The sequence below is a fragment of the Oncorhynchus keta genome, chromosome 25 (assembly GCF_023373465.1).
Source record: "Oncorhynchus keta strain PuntledgeMale-10-30-2019 chromosome 25, Oket_V2, whole genome shotgun sequence".
NCBI classification, from domain to species: domain Eukaryota; kingdom Metazoa; phylum Chordata; class Actinopteri; order Salmoniformes; family Salmonidae; genus Oncorhynchus; species Oncorhynchus keta.
This window is the reverse complement of record NC_068445.1, coordinates 44,184,871-44,204,730: the sequence shown is the minus strand read 5'-3', so window position 1 is coordinate 44,204,730 and position 19,860 is coordinate 44,184,871. Positions and strand designations below refer to the sequence as shown.

At 44.0% G+C, this 19,860-nt stretch overlaps 3 protein-coding genes across 4 annotated transcripts in view; 1 reads left to right on the top strand and 2 right to left on the bottom strand.

Moving 5' to 3' along the window:
* LOC118381245 (ras-GEF domain-containing family member 1B-A-like) overlaps positions 1 to 4,174 on the bottom strand; it is a 108,812-nt gene extending 104,638 nt beyond the window's left edge. The window contains exon 1 of one of the 2 annotated variants that reach the window (XM_052479723.1): positions 4,078 to 4,174. Coding sequence is in view for 1 of the 2 variants with exons in the window: in XM_052479721.1 (XP_052335681.1) it covers positions 3,772 to 3,861 (90 nt within the window). In the remaining variant the exon portion in view is untranslated. Of the gene's footprint in view, positions 1 to 3,771; positions 4,000 to 4,077 lie in introns of those variants that run through there. The other variant, XM_052479721.1, reaches the window with a different exon arrangement.
* On the top strand, positions 3,871 to 8,600 carry LOC127911909 (micronuclear linker histone polyprotein-like). The gene is made up of 4 exons (XM_052479958.1): positions 3,871 to 3,887; positions 6,391 to 7,139; positions 7,238 to 7,775; positions 8,162 to 8,600. The coding sequence occupies exons 1-4, from the start codon at positions 3,871 to 3,873 to the stop codon at positions 8,598 to 8,600; spliced, it is 1,743 nt and encodes a 580-aa protein (XP_052335918.1).
* Positions 8,601 to 11,873: 3,273 nt separating this feature from the next.
* LOC118376618 (uncharacterized) lies at positions 11,874 to 18,748 on the bottom strand. Its single transcript, XM_052479720.1, has 4 exons — positions 18,597 to 18,748; positions 17,133 to 17,834; positions 15,785 to 16,022; positions 11,874 to 12,610 (listed from the first exon to the last, which is right to left on the bottom strand). Exons 1-3 carry the CDS (start codon positions 18,646 to 18,648, stop codon positions 15,868 to 15,870), a joined length of 909 nt encoding a protein of 302 aa, XP_052335680.1. The 5' UTR covers positions 18,649 to 18,748; the 3' UTR covers positions 11,874 to 12,610; positions 15,785 to 15,867.
* Positions 18,749 to 19,860: the final 1,112 nt, after the last annotated feature.

Sequence of the window (19,860 nt, the reverse complement as noted above, 5' to 3'; positions counted from 1 at the left end):
AATTCAAACATTTCATGCTGGAATTACCTGTAACCTAGAATGACATGAAAATGTGCCAATTTGAAGGAAACCTAGCCACTGACAGCTAAAACAGCTACTGAACTGTACTTAGTTACTGAAACATGACACTGAACCCCTATATTTTAATTCAAACATTTACTGAACCCTAGTTACTGAACCCTAGTTACTGAACCTAGTTACTGAACCTAGACTGAATTAGCTACTGAACCCTAGCTACTGAACCCTAGTTACTGAACCCTAGCTGAACCCTGAACTGAACCTAGTTACTGAACCCTAGTTACTGAACCCTAGCTACTGAATGGAAACCTAGCTACTGAACCCTAGCTACTGAACCCTAGCTACTGAACCCTAGCTACTGAACCCTAGCTACTGAACCCTAGTTACTGAACCCTAGCTACTGAACCCTAGCTACTGAACCCTAGCTACTGAACCCTAGCTACTGAACCCTAGTTACTGAACCCTAGTTACTGAACCCTAGCTACTGAACCCCTAGCTACTGAACCCTAGCTACTGAACCCTAGCTACTGAACCCTAGCTACTGAACCCTAGCTACTGAACCCTAGCTACTGAACCCTAGCTACTGAACCCTAGCTACTGAACCCCTAGCTACTGAACCCTAGCTACTGAACCCTAGCTACTGAACCCTAGTTACTGAACCCTAGCTACTGAACCCTAGCTACTGAACCCTAGTTACTGAACCCTAGCTACTGAGCTACTGAACCCTAGCTACTGAACCCTAGCTACTGAACCCCTAGCTACTGAACCCTAGCTACTGAACCCTAGCTACTGAACCCCTAGCTACTGAACCCTAGCTACTGAACCCTAGCTACTGAACCCCTAGCTACTGAACCCCTAGCTACTGAACCCTAGCTACTGAACCCTAGCTACTGAACCCTAGCTACTGAACCCTAGTTACTGAACCCTAGCTACTGAACCCTAGTTACTGAACCCTAGTTACTGAACCCTAGCTACTGAACCCCTAGCTACTGAACCCTAGTTACTGAACCCTAGCTACTGAACCCCTAGCTACTGAACCCCTAGCTACTGAACCCTAGTTACTGAACCCTAGTTACTGAACCCTAGCTACTGAAACCTAGCTACTGAACCCTAGTTACTGAACCCTAGTTACTGAACCCTAGCTACTGAACCCTAGTTACTGAAACCTAGCTACTGAACCCTAGCTACTGAAACCTAGCTACTGAACCCTAGCTACTGAACCCCTAGATACTGAACCCTAGCTACTGAACCCTAGTTACTGAACCCTAGCTACTGAACCCTAGCTACTGAACCCTAGTTACTGAACCCTAGTTACTGAACCCTAGTTACTGAACCCTAGTTACTGAACCCTAGCTACTGAACCCTAGCTACTGAACCCTAGCTACTGAACCCTAGCTACTGAACCCCTAGCTACTGAACCCTAGTTACTGAACCCTAGCTACTGAACCCTAGCTACTGAAACCTAGCTACTGAACCCTAGCTACTGAACCCTAGCTACTGAACCCTAGCTACTGAACCCTAGTTACTGAACCCTAGCTACTGAACCCTAGCTACTGAACCCTAGTTACTGAACCCTAGCTACTGAACCCTAGTTACTGAACCCTAGCTACTGAACCCTAGCTACTGAACCCTAGCTACTGAACCCTAGTTACTGAACCCTAGCTACTGAACCCTAGCTACTGAACCCTAGTTACTGAAACCTAGCTACTGAACCCTAGTTACTGAAGCTACTGAACCCTAGTTACTGAACCCTAGTTACTGAACCCTAGCTACTGAAACCTAGCTACTGAACCCTAGTTACTGAACCCTAGTTACTGAACCCTAGCTACTGAACCCTAGCTACTGAACCCTAGCTACTGAACCCTAGCTACTGAAACCTAGCTACTGAACCCTAGCTACTGAACCCCTAGATACTGAACCCTAGCTACTGAACCCCTAGCTACTAAACCCCTAGCTACTGAACCCCTAGCTCCCCTAACTACTGAACCCCTAGCTACTGAACACTACTAAACCCTAGCTACTGAACCCTAGCTACTGAAGCTACTGCTGAACCCCTAGCTACTGAACCCTAGCTACTGAACCCTAGCTACTGAACCCTAGCTACTGAACCCTAGCTACTGAACCCCTAGATACTGAACCCTAGCTACTGAACCCCTAGCTACTAAACCCCTAGCTACTGATCCCCTAACTACTGAACCCCTAGCTACTGAACCCCTAGCTACTGAACCCCTAGCTACTGAACCCTAGCTGAACTGAACCCCTAGCTGCTACTGAACCTAGCTACTGAACCCCTAGGTACTGAACCCCTACTGGACCTTTGCTGAACGAGCCCTAGCTACTGAATCCCTAGCTACTGAACCCCTAGCTGCTGAACCCCTAGCTACTGAACCCCTAGCTACTGAACCCTAGCTACTGAAACCTAGCTACTGAACCCTAGCTACTGAACCCCTAGATACTGAACCCTAGCTACTGAACCCCTAGCTACTAAACCCCTAGCTACTGATCCCCTAACTACTGAACCCCTAGCTACTGAACACCTAGCTACTGAACCCCTAGCTACTGAACCCCTAGCTACTGAACCCCTAGATACTGAACCCTAGCTACTGAACCCTAGCTACTGAACCCTAGCTACTGAACCCCTAGGTACTGAACCCTAGCTACTGGACCTTTGCTACTGAACCCCGAGCTATTAAACCCTAGCTACTGAACCCCTAGCTACTGAACCCCTAGCTACTGATCTCCTAACTACTGAACCCCTAGCTACTGATCTCCTAACTACTGAATCCCTAGCTACTGAACCCCTAGCTGCTGAACCCCTTGCTACTGAACCCCTAGCTACTGAACCCCTAGCTACTGAACCCCTAGCTACTGAACCCCTAGCTACTGAACCCCTAGCTACTGGCAGACATGGCATTCGCCTTTGTCATTGCCAATGAAGTTGATGCAATCGAAACGCTCTAACCACTAGGCTACCCTGCCGCCACTAGGCTACCCTGCCGAAGTTGATGCAATCGAAATTCCACTTCTACATGAAGCTGAACATGATCAACATGTTCCAAGGAATGAATATACTGATGATAAGGTATAGAGCCCCACAGTGGAGGTGTCATGATACCCATATAACCTCGCGGTCAAACATGGAAATGGAAACTGTTTTTCCACCATTCGTTTTCTCATTGGGGATTTTTTTGAAATACTTAAAAATAAGGGCTGTGATTCGTATAGGCTTGCCATGGCGTGACGTTTTGATAGCCGTGTAAGTCTCTCTCGGACAAGGTGACTTTTATCAGTAACCACGTGAGAGGTGGGAATTTACCAGATGTGAAGTCGTAAATACCAGTTGGATGCATTAATTAACTTGCTTTCAACTCGTTGAGAAACGCTGATTGGCTTAACGTCCAACAAGCTGCGTAAACCATAAACTAAAAGTACAGTTATTGCACTTGTCAACAAATTATAGTGCTCAAAAAGACATTAATAGATTGGTTTTTATAGTGGGCTTAATGATTTGCTGTTGCATTTAACTGCTGAAAATGCTGTTTTCAAGGTAATTTTCTTAGTAGGTGACATTAGAGGTCAGCATGATAGATGAGTTTTCCACTAGTAATTACCAGTCGGAGGGCCGTTCAAGTGGGAGTCTATACGGACACGCCAGGTATCCAAGTGGACGGTGACTGCACATTCGCTAGCAGAACGAAGAGAAATGGCTATCTATTTGTTCGCTGACTTAATCTCGTTAGGAGGCCGCCTCACCTGTCTCATTTTCACCACGACTTCCTCTTTCAAATCCCGGGGATGATGTACAAATTTTTTTTTAAGTATCCAGAAGCCGTTTTCGGTCATAGGAAAATGATGGCGGGGGACATTATGTACAATTTTTTTTTAAGTAAGGAGAGGGGAGTAGCGAGCTAGTGTAGCTAATGTCAGGCCATGGTGACAGCTAAAGTACATTTATTGTAGTGATTTTCATAGAAAACGTACAACTACGGCATAACGTACGATTTTTGTTGTAGCCCCAAATATAAATTAAACACCTGGAAAGGACTGAACTGAATTTACCGAATCTGTTCGTCTCCACCCGGCACTCGCTGCCCCGACAAAACTTCATCCATTGGGCACCAGGCGTGTCCGTTTAACCTCTCCCGTTCCTAGTGAATTTTTCCCAGTTGTACGTGTTAAATCCCCACTTCCCGCTTTGTTACGAACGCAGCAATAATCTCTCACTTTATTATTCATAGCTGAGTTTGAGGAGCTCCTTGGTAATTATATGCATCAGAAGATATGCGATAATTAACCAAGGAAATCTTTGAACACAGGCATGTCGTTATCATTTTAGGAATCTAATAAACTGATGTCTCAAACAATGTTTTAGGGGACTAAACAGTTGTGACATTCATTCATTGCCCAAATAATTGAATGTGACAATTGTTTAAACAAGCAATTGTAAGCCTGTGCAGAATTGAGTTTTGTGTAATTGATTTAAACGTTTATAATGAGTAAAGAAAATATATATATATTTAAGCATTTGTAGCTGAGCTTAGAAATTAAGGTTTCAATGTTGTGTCATGCAGGTTTTACAGATGGCGTGGCAGTGCTGTGTAATATCCCTATGGTTATCAATGGCAACTTGTTTGATTGTGATGTGGATAAATAGAAAAACAGAATATATTCTAACCCATCTGCAAAAATATTCCACAAAATCAAAACATCATTGAAATAGCATGATAATATTTAAATTATTTTTCAACAAGTATTTAAAATTAAAATAAAAAGTTGAATATTGGAATGTATTTCAGAAGACTCAAAGACACTCCCATGCATTTACCCAGCTATTTGAAATTACTTTCAAAATACAATTTGGTCGACTATTTGTTTTTTCTTCTCTTCAAATAACCATTCAAATACTGAAATAAAATTACATTTTTTTTGGAGCTGTGTATTTGAAAATACCCAAATACACAGAAATATGTTTTTAAATAAACGTTTTTGAACCCAGGCCTGGTGGAGGCTATCAATAGGTTGGACTGGCATTTAATTTATCCCCCAACTCTGATAAAAACACATCTATACTAGAGACTTCCTCATTGAACAATGGTGAACCTGGCTTTTCACACACAAATAAACTTCACTCAGAGAAGAACTGAACACGGCCCAGATTCTCATTTGGACCTTGCCTCCTCCGTCCTCTCTTCCTCCGAGACCCAGAAACCGATAAAGGGTCGAGGCGTGTCAATTCATTCGTAGGCGAACGAAAGAGTCCGCTCACCTCATGGATTACCTACTTCGGGAGCAGCAAGCGCTCGATGTATCCTCGCGGTGGCAAGCGTGGAAGTGTTTTAATACCCCCCATTGAATCAGTTGCTGTTTTCTTAAAGGAGGAAAGCATAGAAATAACATCATCCTTTCACCTTATTTTGGGATTCCACCCTGCAAACGTTAATTTGCCTGATGACGTGCGATTAGAGGGCAGTCTCATTTCATATAAGAGCATTTGCATCCATGTTCCCTCTCCAATATTTACCTTTGACCATTTTTCAAAAGGAGGCAAGAGAGAACAGAGGACCCAGACGCAAAACCAAATGAGATTCTCCCAAGGAATTCCTTCTATCCACCGAAGAGCCCAACCCTCTCTCTCTCCCTTCCCTGCCTGACCACTGAAAAGCCCAACCCTCTCTCTCTCCCTTCCCTTCCTGACCACCGAAGAGCCCAACCCTCTCTCTCTCCCTTCCCTTCCTGACCACCGAAGAGCCCAACCATCTCTCTCCCTTCCCTGCCTGACCACTGAAAAGCCCAACCCCTCTCCCTTCCCTGCCTGACCACTGAAGAGCCCAACCCTCTCTCTCTCCCTTCCCTGCCTGACCACTGAAAAGCCCAACCCTCTCTCTCCCTGCCTGACCACTGAAAAGCCCAACCCCTCTCTCTCCCTTCCCTGCCTGACCACTGAAGAGCCCAACCCCTCTCTCTCCCTTCCCTTCCTGACCACCGAAGAGCCCAACCATCTCTCTCCCTTCCCTGCCTGACCACTGAAAAGCCCAACCCTCTCTCTCCCTTCCCTGCCTGACCACTGAAGAGCCCAACCATCTCTCTCTCCCTTCCCTGCCTGACCACTGAAAAGCCCAACCCTCTCTCTCTCCCTTCCCTGCCTGACCACTGAAGAGCCCAACCATCTCTCTCTCCCTTCCCTGCCTGACCACTGAAGAGCCCAACCATCTCTCTCTCCCTTCCCTGCCTGACCACTGAAAAGCCCAACCATCTCTCTCTCCCTTCCCTTCCTGACCACTGAAGCCCCACAAAATACTACATTATACATCTGTTTCTCCGACACACACATATTCTCTCTCTCTTATCCTATGCTACAGCGGTATAATGCAGCGGCACTAGGAACTCTCAGACTTCAGCGCGTAACAAAGCAACTGGGAACTCTCAGACTTCAGCGCGTAACAAAGCAACTGGGAACTCTCAGACTTCAGCGCGTAACAAAGCAACTAGGAACTGTCAGACTTCAGCGCGTAACAAAGCAACTAGGAACTGTCAGACTTCAGCGCGTAACAAAGCAACTAGGAACTCTCAGACTTCAGCGCTTAACAAAGCAACTGGGAACTCTCAGACTTCAGCACGTAACAAAGCAACTGGGAACTCTCAGACTTCAGCGCGTAACAAAGCAACTAGGAACTCTCAGACTTCAGCGCGTAACAAAGCAACTAGGAACTCTCAGACTTCAGCGCGTAACAAAGCAACTGGGAACTCTCAGACTTCAGCGCGTAACAAAGCAACTAGGAACTCTCAGACTTCAGCGCGTAACAAAGCAACTGGGAACTCTCAGACTTCAGCGCGTAACAAAGCAACTAGGAACTCTCAGACTTCAGCGCGTAACAAAGCAACTAGGAACTCTCAGACTTCAGCGCGTAACAAAGCAACTGGGAACTCACAGACTTCAGCGCGTAACAAAGCAACTAGGAACTCTCAGACTTCAGCACGTAACAAAGCAACTGGGAACTCACAGACTTCAGCGCGTAACAAAGCAACTAGGAACTCTCAGACTTCAGCGCGTAACAAAGCAACTGGGAACTCTCAGACTTCAGCACGTAACAAAGCAACTGGGAACTCTCAGACTTCAGCGCGTAACAAAGCAACTAGGAACTCTCAGACTTCAGCGCGTAACAAAGCAACTAGGAACTCTCAGACTTCAGCGCGTAACAAAGCAACTGGGAACTCTCAGACTTCAGCGTAACAAAGCAACTAGGAACTCTCAGACTTCAGCGTAACAAAGCAACTGGGAACTCTCAGACTTCAGCGCGTAACAAAGCAACTAGGAACTCTCAGACTTCAGTGCGTAACAAAGCAACTGGGAACTCTCAGACTTCAGCGCGTAACAAAGCAACTGGGAACTCTCAGACTTCAGCGCGTAACAAAGCAACTAGGAACTCTCAGACTTCAGCGCGTAACAAAGCAACTAGGAACTCTCAGACTTCAGCGCGTAACAAAGCAACTAGGAACTCTCAGACTTCAGCGCGTAACAAAGCAACTAGGAACTCTCAGACTTCAGCGCGTAACAAAGCAACTAGGAACTCTCAGACTTCAGCGTGTAACAAAGCAACTGGGAACTCTCAGACTTCAGCGTGTAACAAAGCAACTGGGAACTCTCAGACTTCGCGTAACAAAGCAACTAGGAACTCTCAGACTTCAGCGCGTAACAAAGCAACTGGGAACTCTCAGACTTCGCGTAACAAAGCAACTAGGAACTCTCAGACTTCAGCGTAACAAAGCAACTGGGAACTCTCAGACTTCAGCGCGTAACAAAGCAACTAGGAACTCTCAGACTTCAGCGCGTAACAAAGCAACTGGGAACTCTCAGACTTCAGCGCGTAACAAAGCAACTGGGAACTCTCAGACTTCAGCGCGTAACAAAGCAACTAGGAACTGTCAGACTTCAGCGCGTAACAAAGCAACTAGGAACTCTCAGACTTCAGCGCGTAACAAAGCAACTAGGAACTCTCAGACTTCAGCGCGTAACAAAGCAACTAGGAACTCTCAGACTTCAGCGTGTAACAAAGCAACTGGGAACTCTCAGACTTCAGCGTGTAACAAAGCAACTGGGAACTCTCAGACTTCAGCGTGTAACAAAGCAACTGGGAACTCTCAGACTTCAGCGTAACAAAGCAACTGGGAACTCTCAGACTTCAGCGCGTAACAAAGCAACTGGGAACTCTCAGACTTCAGCGCGTAACAAAGCAACTGGGAACTCTCAGACTTCAGCGCGTAACAAAGCAACTAGGAACTCTCAGACTTCAGAGCCTAACAAAGCAACTAGGAACTCTCAGACTTCAGCGCGTAACAAAGCAACTGGGAACTCTCAGACTTCGCGTAACAAAGCAACTAGGAACTCTCAGACTTCAGCGCGTAACAAAGCAACTGGGAACTCACAGACTTCAGCGCGTAACAAAGCAACTAGGAACTCTCAGACTTCAGCGCGTAACAAAGCAACTGGGAACTCTCAGACTTCAGCGCGTAACAAAGCAACTAGGAACTCTCAGACTTCAGCGCGTAACAAAGCAACTGGGAACTCTCAGACTTCAGCGTAACAAAGCAACTGGGAACTCAGAGACTTCAGCGCGTAACAAAGCAACTGGGAACTCTCAAGACTTCAGCGCGTAACAAAGCAACTGGGAACTCACAGACTTCAGCGCGTAACAAAGCAACTGGGAACTCTCAGACTTCAGCCCGTAACAAAGCAACTGGGAACTCTCAGACTTCAGCGCGTAACAAAGCAACTAGGAACTCTCAGACTTCAGCGTAACAAAGCAACTAGGAACTCTCAGACTTCAGCGCATAACAAAGCAACTAGGAACTCACAGACTTCAGCGTGTAACAAAGCAACTGGGAACTCTCAGACTTCAGCGCGTAACAAAGCAACTGGGAACTCACAGACTTCAGCGTAACAAAGCAACTGGGAACTCACAGACTTCAGCACGTAACAAAGCAACTGGGAATTCACAGACTTCAGCGCGTAACAAAGCAACTGGGAACTCAGAGACTTCAGCGCGAGTTTAGATCACCTACATCGTGATTTGACCTTGTAATTTTCCCAGTTGCTTTTGAATGCAGCATAATAAACAGCAAATCCACCAGCATGATGTCAACAGTAGCTACAGCATTAGAATAGATCTGGAATTATACAAATTCACATACTGTAATCCATCTTTCTCAGTACGTTTAATGACAGGCTAGAACTAGGGAGAAGATAATAGCAGGTATTAGGATCAGGATGGCGTTATCCGTTATAACGTATGGCTGACGTGGATTTAAACATATTTATTTTTTATTTCACCTTTAATTAACCAGGTAGGCCAGTTGAGAACAAGTCCTCATTTACAACTGCGACCTGGTCAAGATAAAGCAAAGCAGTTTGACACAAACAACAACAACAGAGTTACACATGGAATAAACAAACGTACAGTCAATAACACAATAGAAGAAAGAACAAAATAGACTCTATAGGATTTATGTTGGCCCAGTTTGATTATGGAGCTGTTTTGTAATATTTCAGAAGGGAGGTTAATAACCTGGTCTAATGTTAGTAACCTGGTCTAATGATAGTAACCTGGTCTAATGTTAGTAACCTGGTCTAATGTTAGTAACCTGGTCTAATGTTAGTAACCTGGTCTAATGTTAGTAACCTGGTCTAATGTTAGTAACCTGGTCTATTGTTAGTAACCTGGTCTAATGATAGTAACCTGGTCTAATGTTAGTAACCTGGTCTAATGTTAGTAACCTGGTCTAATGTTAGTAACCTGGTCTAATGTTAGTAACCTGGTCTAATGTTAGTAACCTGGTCTATTGTTAGTAACCTGGTTTAATGTTAGTAACCTGGTCTAATGTTAGTAACCTGGTCTAATGTTAGTAACCTGGTCTAATGTTAGTAACCTGGTCTAATGATAGTAACCTGGTCTAATGATAGTAACCTGGTCTAATGTTAGTAACCTGGTCTAATGTTAGTAACCTGGTCTAATGATAGTAACCTGGTCTAATGATAGTAACCTGGTCTAATGATAGTAACCTGGTCTAATGATAGTAACCTGGTCTAATGTTAGTAACCTGGTCTAATGTTAGTAACCTGGTCTAATGTTAGTAACCTGGTCTAATGTTAGTAACCTGGTCTAATCTTAGTAACCTGGTCTAATCTTAGTAACCTGTTCTAATGTTAGTAACCTGGTCTAATGTTAGTAACCTGGTCTAATGTTAGTAACCTGGTCTAATGTTAGTAACCTGGTCTATTGTTAGTAACCTGGTCTATTGTTAGTAACCTGGTCTAATGTTAGTAACCTGGTCTAATGATAGTAACCTGGTCTAATGTTAGTAACCTGGTCTAATGTTAGTAACCTGGTTTAATGTTAGTAACCTGGTCTAATGTTAGTAACCTGGTCTAATGTTAGTAACCTGGTCTAATGTTAGTAACCTGGTCTAATGTTAGTAACCTGGTCTAATGTTAGTAACCTGGTCTAATGATAGTAACCTGGTCTAATGTTAGTAACCTGGTCTAATGTTAGTAACCTGGTCTAATGTTAGTAACCTGGTCTAATGATAGTAACCTGGTCTATTGTTAGTAACCTGGTCTAATGTTAGTAACCTGGTCTATTGTTAGTAACCTGGTCTAATGTTAGTAACCTGGTCTAATGTTAGTAACCTGGTCTATTGTTAGTAACCTGGTCTAATGATAGTAACCTGGTCTAATGATTGTAACCTGGTCTAATGTTTTTGAAACAGTTGCTGAAATAATCACAATCACCATTTAAAATAATAATAATTTAACTTGGCAAGTCAGTTAAGAACAAATGTATTCTTACTTACAATGATGGCCTACCCCCGACAAAACCCTCCCCTAACCCAGATGACCCTGGGCCAATTGTGCACCACCCTATGGGACTCCCGATCACGGCCGGTTGTGACACAGCCTGGGAACGAACCAGGGTCTGCAGTGACGCCTTAAACCACTGCGCCACTCGGGAGGCGCACTCGGATTTGGTTCAGTATAAATTCAGGAAGAATTATAAAAAATCTAATTCAAATGAATGGAAAATAGACATCCCTCACTTTTCAAATGTCTTTTGCATGTCAATTCACTTCCTGGAGTTCCTGAATTGACCTCAACCCAACCGTGCATCACACCTTCAACTCAAAACCGTTCATCAAAAAACACCTCTTTTAGCTGAGCTGACCGGTGGTGAGCTAACCACTGCTCCCTACCATACAGCTAGCCATCAACATGTCTATTTACTACGCTGCAGTAGCCCCCGATGATGACATCATAAAAGGAGTCTGAGAACGTTGACAGACACATTCAGCTAGCCATCAACAAACAACCATCTATTTACTACGCTGCAGTCGCCCCCGATGATGACATCATAAAAGGAGTCTGAGAATGTTGACAGACACATTCAGCTAGCCATCAACAAACAACCATCTATTTACTACGCTGCAGTAGCCCCCGATGATGACATCATAAAAGGAGTCTGAGAATGTTGACAGACACATTCAGCTAGCCATCAACAAACAACCATCTATTTACTACGCTGCAGTAGCCCCCGATGATGACATCATAAAAGGAGTCTGAGAATGTTGACAGACACATTCAGCTAGCCATCAACAAACAACCATCTATTTACTACGCTGCAGTAGCCCCCGATGATGACATCATAAAAGGAGTCTGAGAATGTTGACAGACACGTTCAGATCCTTTTCACGAGGAACACAAACACACACGTTGTGTTCATTAGACACAAACATTAGGATGTAAGTGAATTACATGCGACAGCAACGTGAGTGGTATAGATAAAGAGTAAACAAACGTATAAAAATGACCGTTCGATACCAATGCATTTTTATTGGTAAGACAATTCATAATAAACTGTAAAATGGCACAGAACATAATAAACATCACTACAATTGAGATTGTCTCAGTGTTTCACTGAGACCCTGGACGTGACCCCACTCTCCCAGGGTGTCTCAGGGAGAGTTGGGATATACAAAACACACCTTTTTTGAAATAGGACCAATATAAGCACCCACCAAATTATTCTTGTTATCCTAGGATTAAAACCCCCATTGTATAGTTTATTTTTTACAGCAGAATATACACTCCAAACAAGTGACCAGGCAAAGAAGTAAACAAATACTGAGAGCCTAGTCCTTTCCAATTTAGAAGGCAACGAATGCTCACCACACCAGACACGAGTCAAATACATAACGTACATCAAATACTGTATTTGGCCCAGATCTGCATCACATCCCACCCCGTCTATGTGGTCTCTGATTCAGTCCCGTCTCTGTCCCCAGCTCCATTATCCGGTGTAGTAGTGGTCGAGGCCCCGGAACCACCCCCTGCTACCCCTTCCGTCCTGCTACACTGGTGGCAGCAGCTGTGATGTGTCTGGTTCCTCTGCTGGTTCTGGGCCAGGCCAGTGAGGAGCTGCAGTACCCTGACTTCGTGTTCCATCCGAGCCCTCTCTCTCCGGTCCTCCCTGTCTGCTGCCTCCCTCTGCCTCCTCTCCTCTCTCTCCAGCCACTGAGACAGGAGGTCCTGCTGCCAGCGAGTCTGAGATAGAGACACAGGGTCATTCACAGGGTCATTCCATGTCATATCAGCAAGCCATGACACCTGCCGTCTCTGATTGATCTGAAATCGTTTCTGTAGTTAGAAACGGAGCAGATCAGCGTTCCTGAAATATTATTTTATTGAAATCTAATCTCTGAGAAATTAAGCTAATTTGATTGACACCCAAACAGGCCATTTAAATTCCAGGATTCATATAATATTCAATAACTATAGTACATAAAATCCGATTTGGACCAAAACAATTTCTAATAAAAGCCACCCACGGACCCCCCATGCCGATGCCACCCACGGACCCCCTATGCCGATCCCACCCACGGACGCCCCCATACCGATCCCACCCACAGACCCCCCCATACCGATCCCACCCACGGACCCCCCCATGCCGATCCCACCCACGGACCCCACCCCCATACCGATCCCACCCACGGACCCCCATACCGATCCCACCCACAGACCCCACCCCCATACCGATCCCACCCACGGACCCCCCCATGCCGATCCCACCCACGGACCCCCATGCCGATCCCACCCACGGACCCCCATGCCGATCCCACCCACGGACCCCCATGCCGATCCCACCCACGGACCCCCATGCCGATCCCACCCACGGACCCCCCCATGCAAATCCCACCCAAAAAGTTAGTACATACAGTGCATTTCTTCTTCTATGGTTTCATATAGGTACATACAGGGCATTCGGAAAGTATTCAGAACCCTTGACTTTTTCCACACTTATTCTAAAATTGATTAAATTGTTTCCCCCCCTCATCAATCTACACACAATACCACATAATGACATCACAATACCCAATAATGACATCACAATACCCCATAATGACATCACAATACCCAATAATGACATCACAATACCCAATAATGACATCACAAAACCCCGTAATGACATCCCAATACCCCATAATGACAAAGCAAAAACAGTTTTTCAGAAATACCTTATTTACATAAGTATTCAGACCCTTTGCTATGAGACTCGAAACTGAGCTCAGGTGCATCCTGTTTCCATTCATCACCCTTGAGATGTTTCTACAACTTGAGTCCACCTGTGGTAAATTCAATTGATTGGACATGATTTGGAAAGGTACACACCTGTCTATATAAGGTCCCACAGTTGACAGTGCATGTCAGAGCAAAAACCAACCAATGAGGTTGAAGGAATTGACAGGATTGTGGCGAGTCACAGATCTAGGGAAGGGTACCAAAAAATGTCATTTTTAAATGGAAGAAGTTTGGAACCACCAAGACTCTTCCTAGAGCTGTCCGTCCGGCCAAACTGAGAAATCGGGGGAGAAGGGCCTTGGTCAAGGAGGTGACCAAGAACCCGATGGTCACACTTACAGAGCTTCAGAGTTCCTATGCGGAGATGGGAGAACTTTCCAGAAGGACAACCTTCTCTGCAGCACTCCACCAATCAGGCCTTTATGGTAGAGTGGCCAAACATAAGCTACTCCTCAGTAAAAGGCACATGGCAGCCCCCATGGAGTTTGCCAAAAGGCACCTAAATGACACTGACCATGAGAAACAAGATTCTCTGGTCTGATGAAACCAAGATTCCAAATACATTTGTATTGGTCACTAACGTGTGATTAGCAGATGTTATTGTGTGTGTAGCGAAATGTTTATGCTTCTAGCTCCGAGGTTGAACTCTTTGGCCTGAACGCCAAGCGTCAGGTCTGGAGAAGAATAGGACAAACTCCCCAAATACAGGTGTACCAAGCTTGTAGCGTCATACCCGAGAAGAGAAGACTTGAGGCTGTAATCACTGCCAAAGGTGCTTCAACAAAGTACTGAGTAAAAGGTCTGAATACTTATGTAAATGTGATATTTAAGGTTTTTATTTTTAATACATTTGCAAAAAAAATGCACAAAAAAAAAGTTTTTGCTTTTGTCATTATGGGGTATTGTGATGTCATTATGGGGTATTGTGATGTCATTATGAGGTATTGTGATGTCATTATGGGGTATTGTGATGTCATTATGAGGTATTGTGATGTCATTATGAGGTATTGTGATGTCATTATGGGGTATTGTATGTAGATTGAGGAAACAAAACTATTAAATCGATTTTTAGAATAAGGCTGTAACGTAACAAAATGTGGGAAAAGTCAAGGGGTCTGAATACTTTCCGAAGGCTCTGTATTATGAGTTCTGTCTGACCTGTAGTATGGGGCTGCAGCTCTGATTATTGTTTCTTTCTCAGTATTTCTCTGTTCCCTGTCGTACCTTGTCCATGGACTGCTTATAGGGTAAGGAAACCAATGTCATTCTGGTGAACTATCCCTTTAACATTTAGGGGGGTTGCTGTTCCTCGATGGCGCTGTTCCTAATAGCAGTAACAGCACCATCTAGTGGTCAGAACACGGTAAGGGACCCATCACCAAATTCACTGAACACATTACATAAGATGATGAAACAATACACTGAGCAGCAACTCCCCTCTATCGGTCAGACAGAGAACTAATACTATATACTGGTTGTTGGGGTGGTATTTGCACGGGTGGTCCGTGGGTGGATTTTGACCATTTCTTTGGAATCCTCATATCGTACTCAAATTGGATTCCAAATCAAATTAATCCTTTTTTTTTGTCACATGCGCCGAATACAACAGGTGGAGACCATAGATATATATGCTCATTGTTTTAGTCCAAATTGGATGTTTTGTACTATATTTATTGAATATTACACAAACCTCTCCCTCAACGTAATTAAGAAAAAGGAGATGATTGTGGACTACAGGAAAAAGAGGCCCGAGCACGCCCCCCATTCTTATTAAATCCTCTTTCGGGTGCATTTTGTGGTGGAACGACCTCACCGATAGATACAGTTTAGGTTGCTATCAAAAGCATTATGAATGATTTACTTGACTATAATTACATGGCAGCCACGTTAGCTGCTCATGAGCAATCTTCCAATGTTTTTAAAGCAATACTATGACTGACCGAATGTCTAACATGAATCTAAATAGTCACCGTGAATGGATAAATGCTATGCTCAATGGTGCTAACATGCCGTCCCAGTTTAACAGAACTGCATGTGTGAGTCCAAAATGACACCCTATCCCCTATAAAGTAGTGCACTGTATAGGTAATAGGGTACAATTTGGGATGTATCATATATATATATATATATCTGTCTGACCTGCTCCTGCCTCTGGCCCTCCAGCTGCACCAGCAGCCCCCGGGACTCTGAGACCAGCCTCTGGAAGCAGTCTGCCAGGTGCTTCAACGCAGGCTCCAGGGACTGGGTGGAGGGGATGGTGCTGCCACGGCCAGGGCTAGGGTCTGGGGGTGGAGGAAGAGGGGAGGCCGGGCGGTGTGGTGGTGGGGGTGGTGGGGGGAGGGGGATCTGGAGCTCAGGTCCACCTCTAATGGATGACCTGCAACCAAGAGATGAACTAGATAATCATTATTAGTTCATTTAAGCTTCATTTTCCCAACATTGTGACATTTGATATGAAATTGTATAAAGACTAGCTATACTGTGTTAATACAGTCAGTATTATATAGGATACAGACTAGCTATACTGTGTTAATACAGTCAGTATTACATTGCATAAAGACTAGCTATACTGTGTTAATACAGTCAGTATTATATAGGATACAGACTAGCTATACTGTGTTAATACAGTCACTATTACATTGTATAAAGACTAGCTATACTGTGTTAATACAGTCAGTATTATATAGGATACAGACTAGCTATACTGTGTTAATACAGTCACTATTACATTGTATAAAGACTAGATCAACTGTGTTAATACAGTCTGTATTGTATTGTATAAAGACTTGCTATACTGTGTTAATACAGTCACTATTACATTGTATAAAGACAAGATCAACTGTGTTAATGCAGTCAGTATTGTATAAAGACTAGATCAACTGTGTTAATGCAGTATGTATTGTATTGTATAAAGACTAGATCAACTGTGTTAATACAGTCTGTATTGTATTGTATAAAGACTTGCTATACTGTGTTAATACAGTCAGTATTACATTGTATAAAGACTAGATCAACTGTGTTAATACAGTCTGTATTGTATAAAGACTTGCTATACTGTGTTAATACAGTCACTATTATATTGTATACAGACTAGATCAACTGTGTTAATGCAGTCAGTATTGTATAAAGACTAGATCAACTGTGTTAATAGTCAGTATTGTATAAAGAATAGATCAACTGTGTTAATGCAGTCAGTATTGTATAAAGACTAGATCAACTGTGTTAATAGTCAGTATTGTATAAAGAATAGATCAACTGTGTTAATGCAGTCAGTATTGTATAAAGAATAGATCAACTGTGTTAATAGTCAGTAATGTATAAAGAATAGATCACCTGTTTTAATACAGTCAGTATTGTTTTATACTTCCACTTCTATCTGAGGTTGGAGCTCAGTGAAAAACAAATCTAAGATTTGTTACTAATGATAAATACAATGAAAATCAGTGGTACTGACAGAAGAAAGTGTGACAGACAGTAGAATACACACCAACAGGTTCATGATAGACGTTGAGGCGGTCTATAAAAACATCATGGCGTCTTCCACCCGAGCCCGCCAGTGGCTGACCGTTGATTCCTATGCTGTTGGACTCGTAGTCGTCTGTGTCTTCTGCCTCTCTGTCCTCCTCCTCCTCCTCCACCTTCACCTCAGAGACCAGATAGCGCGACTGTCGTCCTCCTATCCCCTCAGGAGATCCAGAATGGGGTTCTGTTCCTACTCCATCGACAGACCCTAAATGTCGCCCTCCTACTATCCTATCAGGAGATCCAAAATGGCGTCCTCCTCCTCTTATCCCTTCAGACCCAAAATGGAGCCCTCCTCCTAGTCCTCCTATCCCTTCAGGAGATCCAAAATGGCACCCTCCTCCCATCCCATCCACTGCACAGTTTCTCCCCAGCACAGCGTCCATCTCAGCGTAGTACCGGAAACTGCAGGGCTGGGAGTCGTCCACGCTCCTCAGCAGCTTGGCTCTGACATAGTTGGCCTTGAGGGTCTTGACGCGGAGCCGGCACTGGTGGGGACTGCGGGAGAAGCCCAGGTCACACATGCGGGTTGACAGGTGTTTGAAGACATGGCGGTTTCGGACGTTCTCCGCCAGGCTCTTCTGTACCTGCTCATCACTCCAGGCACACAGCAACACCTGAGTCTCCTCCACCGTCCAGTTGACGGAGCGCTCGGCCTCTCGCTTCCCTGCAGGAGTGAGGTGTGGACAGTACAGTACAACCATAAGGCATTAGCCTGCTTATTAATATGAACCTACACAGTGAACTCAATAGCTATTTTGCTCATAGGTTAGGTTTACACATTGGTACTAGTTAGCGACTATCCACACACACACATAAAATTACCTGCCTGCAAAAGGTTAAAATAATGTTTCTATTTCCTTGCTTTAATTAAAAGTGTGATGCATGCAGACTCTTGTTGATGCTGCCGGATGGCCCTATAAATAATAACTATAATCTCTCAAATTATAGCTATAATGTTGGGCAACAACATCGCGCTAGCTATCACTTAGCTCTAGTTTAAATCCCTGTAATATGGATGTCTCCCATCATGGAGTTGAGTAAACTCAGCTAGCTAGTAATTATATGACTGTTTACCATTTATTGAGAGGTAGCAAGCTAGCTAGTTGACTGTACACTAGCAATTAGCTAGCCAAGTGGTAGGCAACAGAGTCAAGATAAGTTTAAGCTTGCTAGCTTGTCTGTGTGAGAAATAGCTTGTTATCTAACATCACATCTGGCATATCAAGGCTATAAAACATAAGTTTCTTCGATAACAAAGTGACATCGAAGCTTTGCCAGCATGTTGTAGTCTGAGTAACGTTAGCTAGCTATTTCCTGACTGAGGCTAACTAACAATAACGTTACCGTTAGCTGAGGCTATCTACAGTACGTTGTGAATGAGCGATGCATGAATGTTAAAACACACTGCTTCGTATCAGACACGTACTTTTCGTGGAAGTTGTGACCGAGTTAGTAGAGTTGATAATCGGAGGATTCATCTTCGCTTTCGGCTGTAAACATCCAGAGATAACGGTGTGCTTTCCTCTCTTCCGGGTCGTCGTCGTTTGCTTGACGTCACCAAGATGCAGAGGAAATTTTGTTTGTTTGTTTGTTGTTAGAGTCAATAACTACATTACATTATTGTCAACATGTTGCAGCTTCATAAGTGTAGTGGATAGATATTCTACTTCTGGGCCAAAATATACAATTCTAAGATAATACACTACATTGGGCAAGAATTGTAATTTTTTTCAGATGAGGAAAAGGAACAAGACAATTTGAGAACAGTGAGTGGCTTGTAAAGTAACATGCTATAGCTGGGTCAGTGTATATTTGTGTGTCCCTCCTTCCACTTCGATGACTTTCTTCCCTATCTTATCATCTCTAACGCGGTACAGGAGTCGTGGTGCAGCTCACTGCAGCTAATGCTTTTTTCTACCTACCACCGATGTCCTGAGAGCCTGTCACTCACCACCAACTGCCCCATCAATGACATCCATTAAATGTCTGGGTTAAAACTGGAGGTGGAGGGAGAGGATGAAAGCTTTGCTATTCCTTTAATCGTTTACTCCGTTAATTACTGCTATTGTCTACACAGACATACAGCAGTGTGCACAATTTTTAATTTGTATTTTTTTTACCTTTATTTAACTAGGCAAGTCAGTTAAGAACAAATTCTTATTTTCAATGACGGCCTAGGAACAGTGGGTTAACTGCCTGTTCAGGGCCAGAACGACAGATTTGTACCTTGTCAGCTCGGGTGTTTGAACATGCAACCTTCCGGTTACTAGTCCAACGCTCTAACCACTAGGCTACCTGCTGGTTACTAGTCCAACGCTCTAACCATTAGGCTACCTGCTGGTTACTAGTCCAACGCTCTAACCACTAGGCTACCTGCTGGTTACTAGTCCAACGCTCTAAACACGCCATAACGGCTACCTGCTGGATTACAAGAGAAGAGGGGGACAAGACCAGTTCTATTACTAGTCCAACACATGTTAGATCAGTTCTATTATACCACTGCAGTTAGCAGTTCTATTATACCCTGCCGCCATAACATGTTAGAATGATGATCCCATGCACCACAGATGACTAGATGATTACAAGAGAAGTTCTATTATCCTCCTGCATGTTAGGGACAAGACCAGTTCTATTATCCTCCTGCATGTTAGATACCAGTTCTATTATACTCCTGCATGTTAGATACCAGT

What these genes read in the sequence shown, in the direction of transcription:
- LOC118376618 (XM_052479720.1), bottom strand. Translation starts at nt 18,648, where the DNA reads ATGAATCCTCCGATTATCAACTCTACTAACTCGGTCACAACTTCCACG. An exon ending in GGTCACAACTTCCACGAAAA is followed by an intron (nt 17,835 to 18,596) that starts GTACGTGTCTGA and finishes TCACTCCTGCAG; the next exon opens with GGAAGCGAGAGGCCGAGCGC. An exon ending in CGTCTATCATGAACCTGTTG is followed by an intron (nt 16,023 to 17,132) that starts GTGTGTATTCTA and finishes TCTTGGTTGCAG; the next exon opens with GTCATCCATTAGAGGTGGAC.
- LOC127911909 (XM_052479958.1), top strand. An exon ending in GAACTCTCAGACTTCAGCGC is followed by an intron (nt 7,140 to 7,237) that starts GTAACAAAGCAA and finishes GGGAACTCTCAG; the next exon opens with ACTTCAGCGTAACAAAGCAA. An exon ending in AGGAACTCTCAGACTTCAGC is followed by an intron (nt 7,776 to 8,161) that starts GTAACAAAGCAA and finishes GGGAACTCTCAG; the next exon opens with ACTTCAGCGTAACAAAGCAA.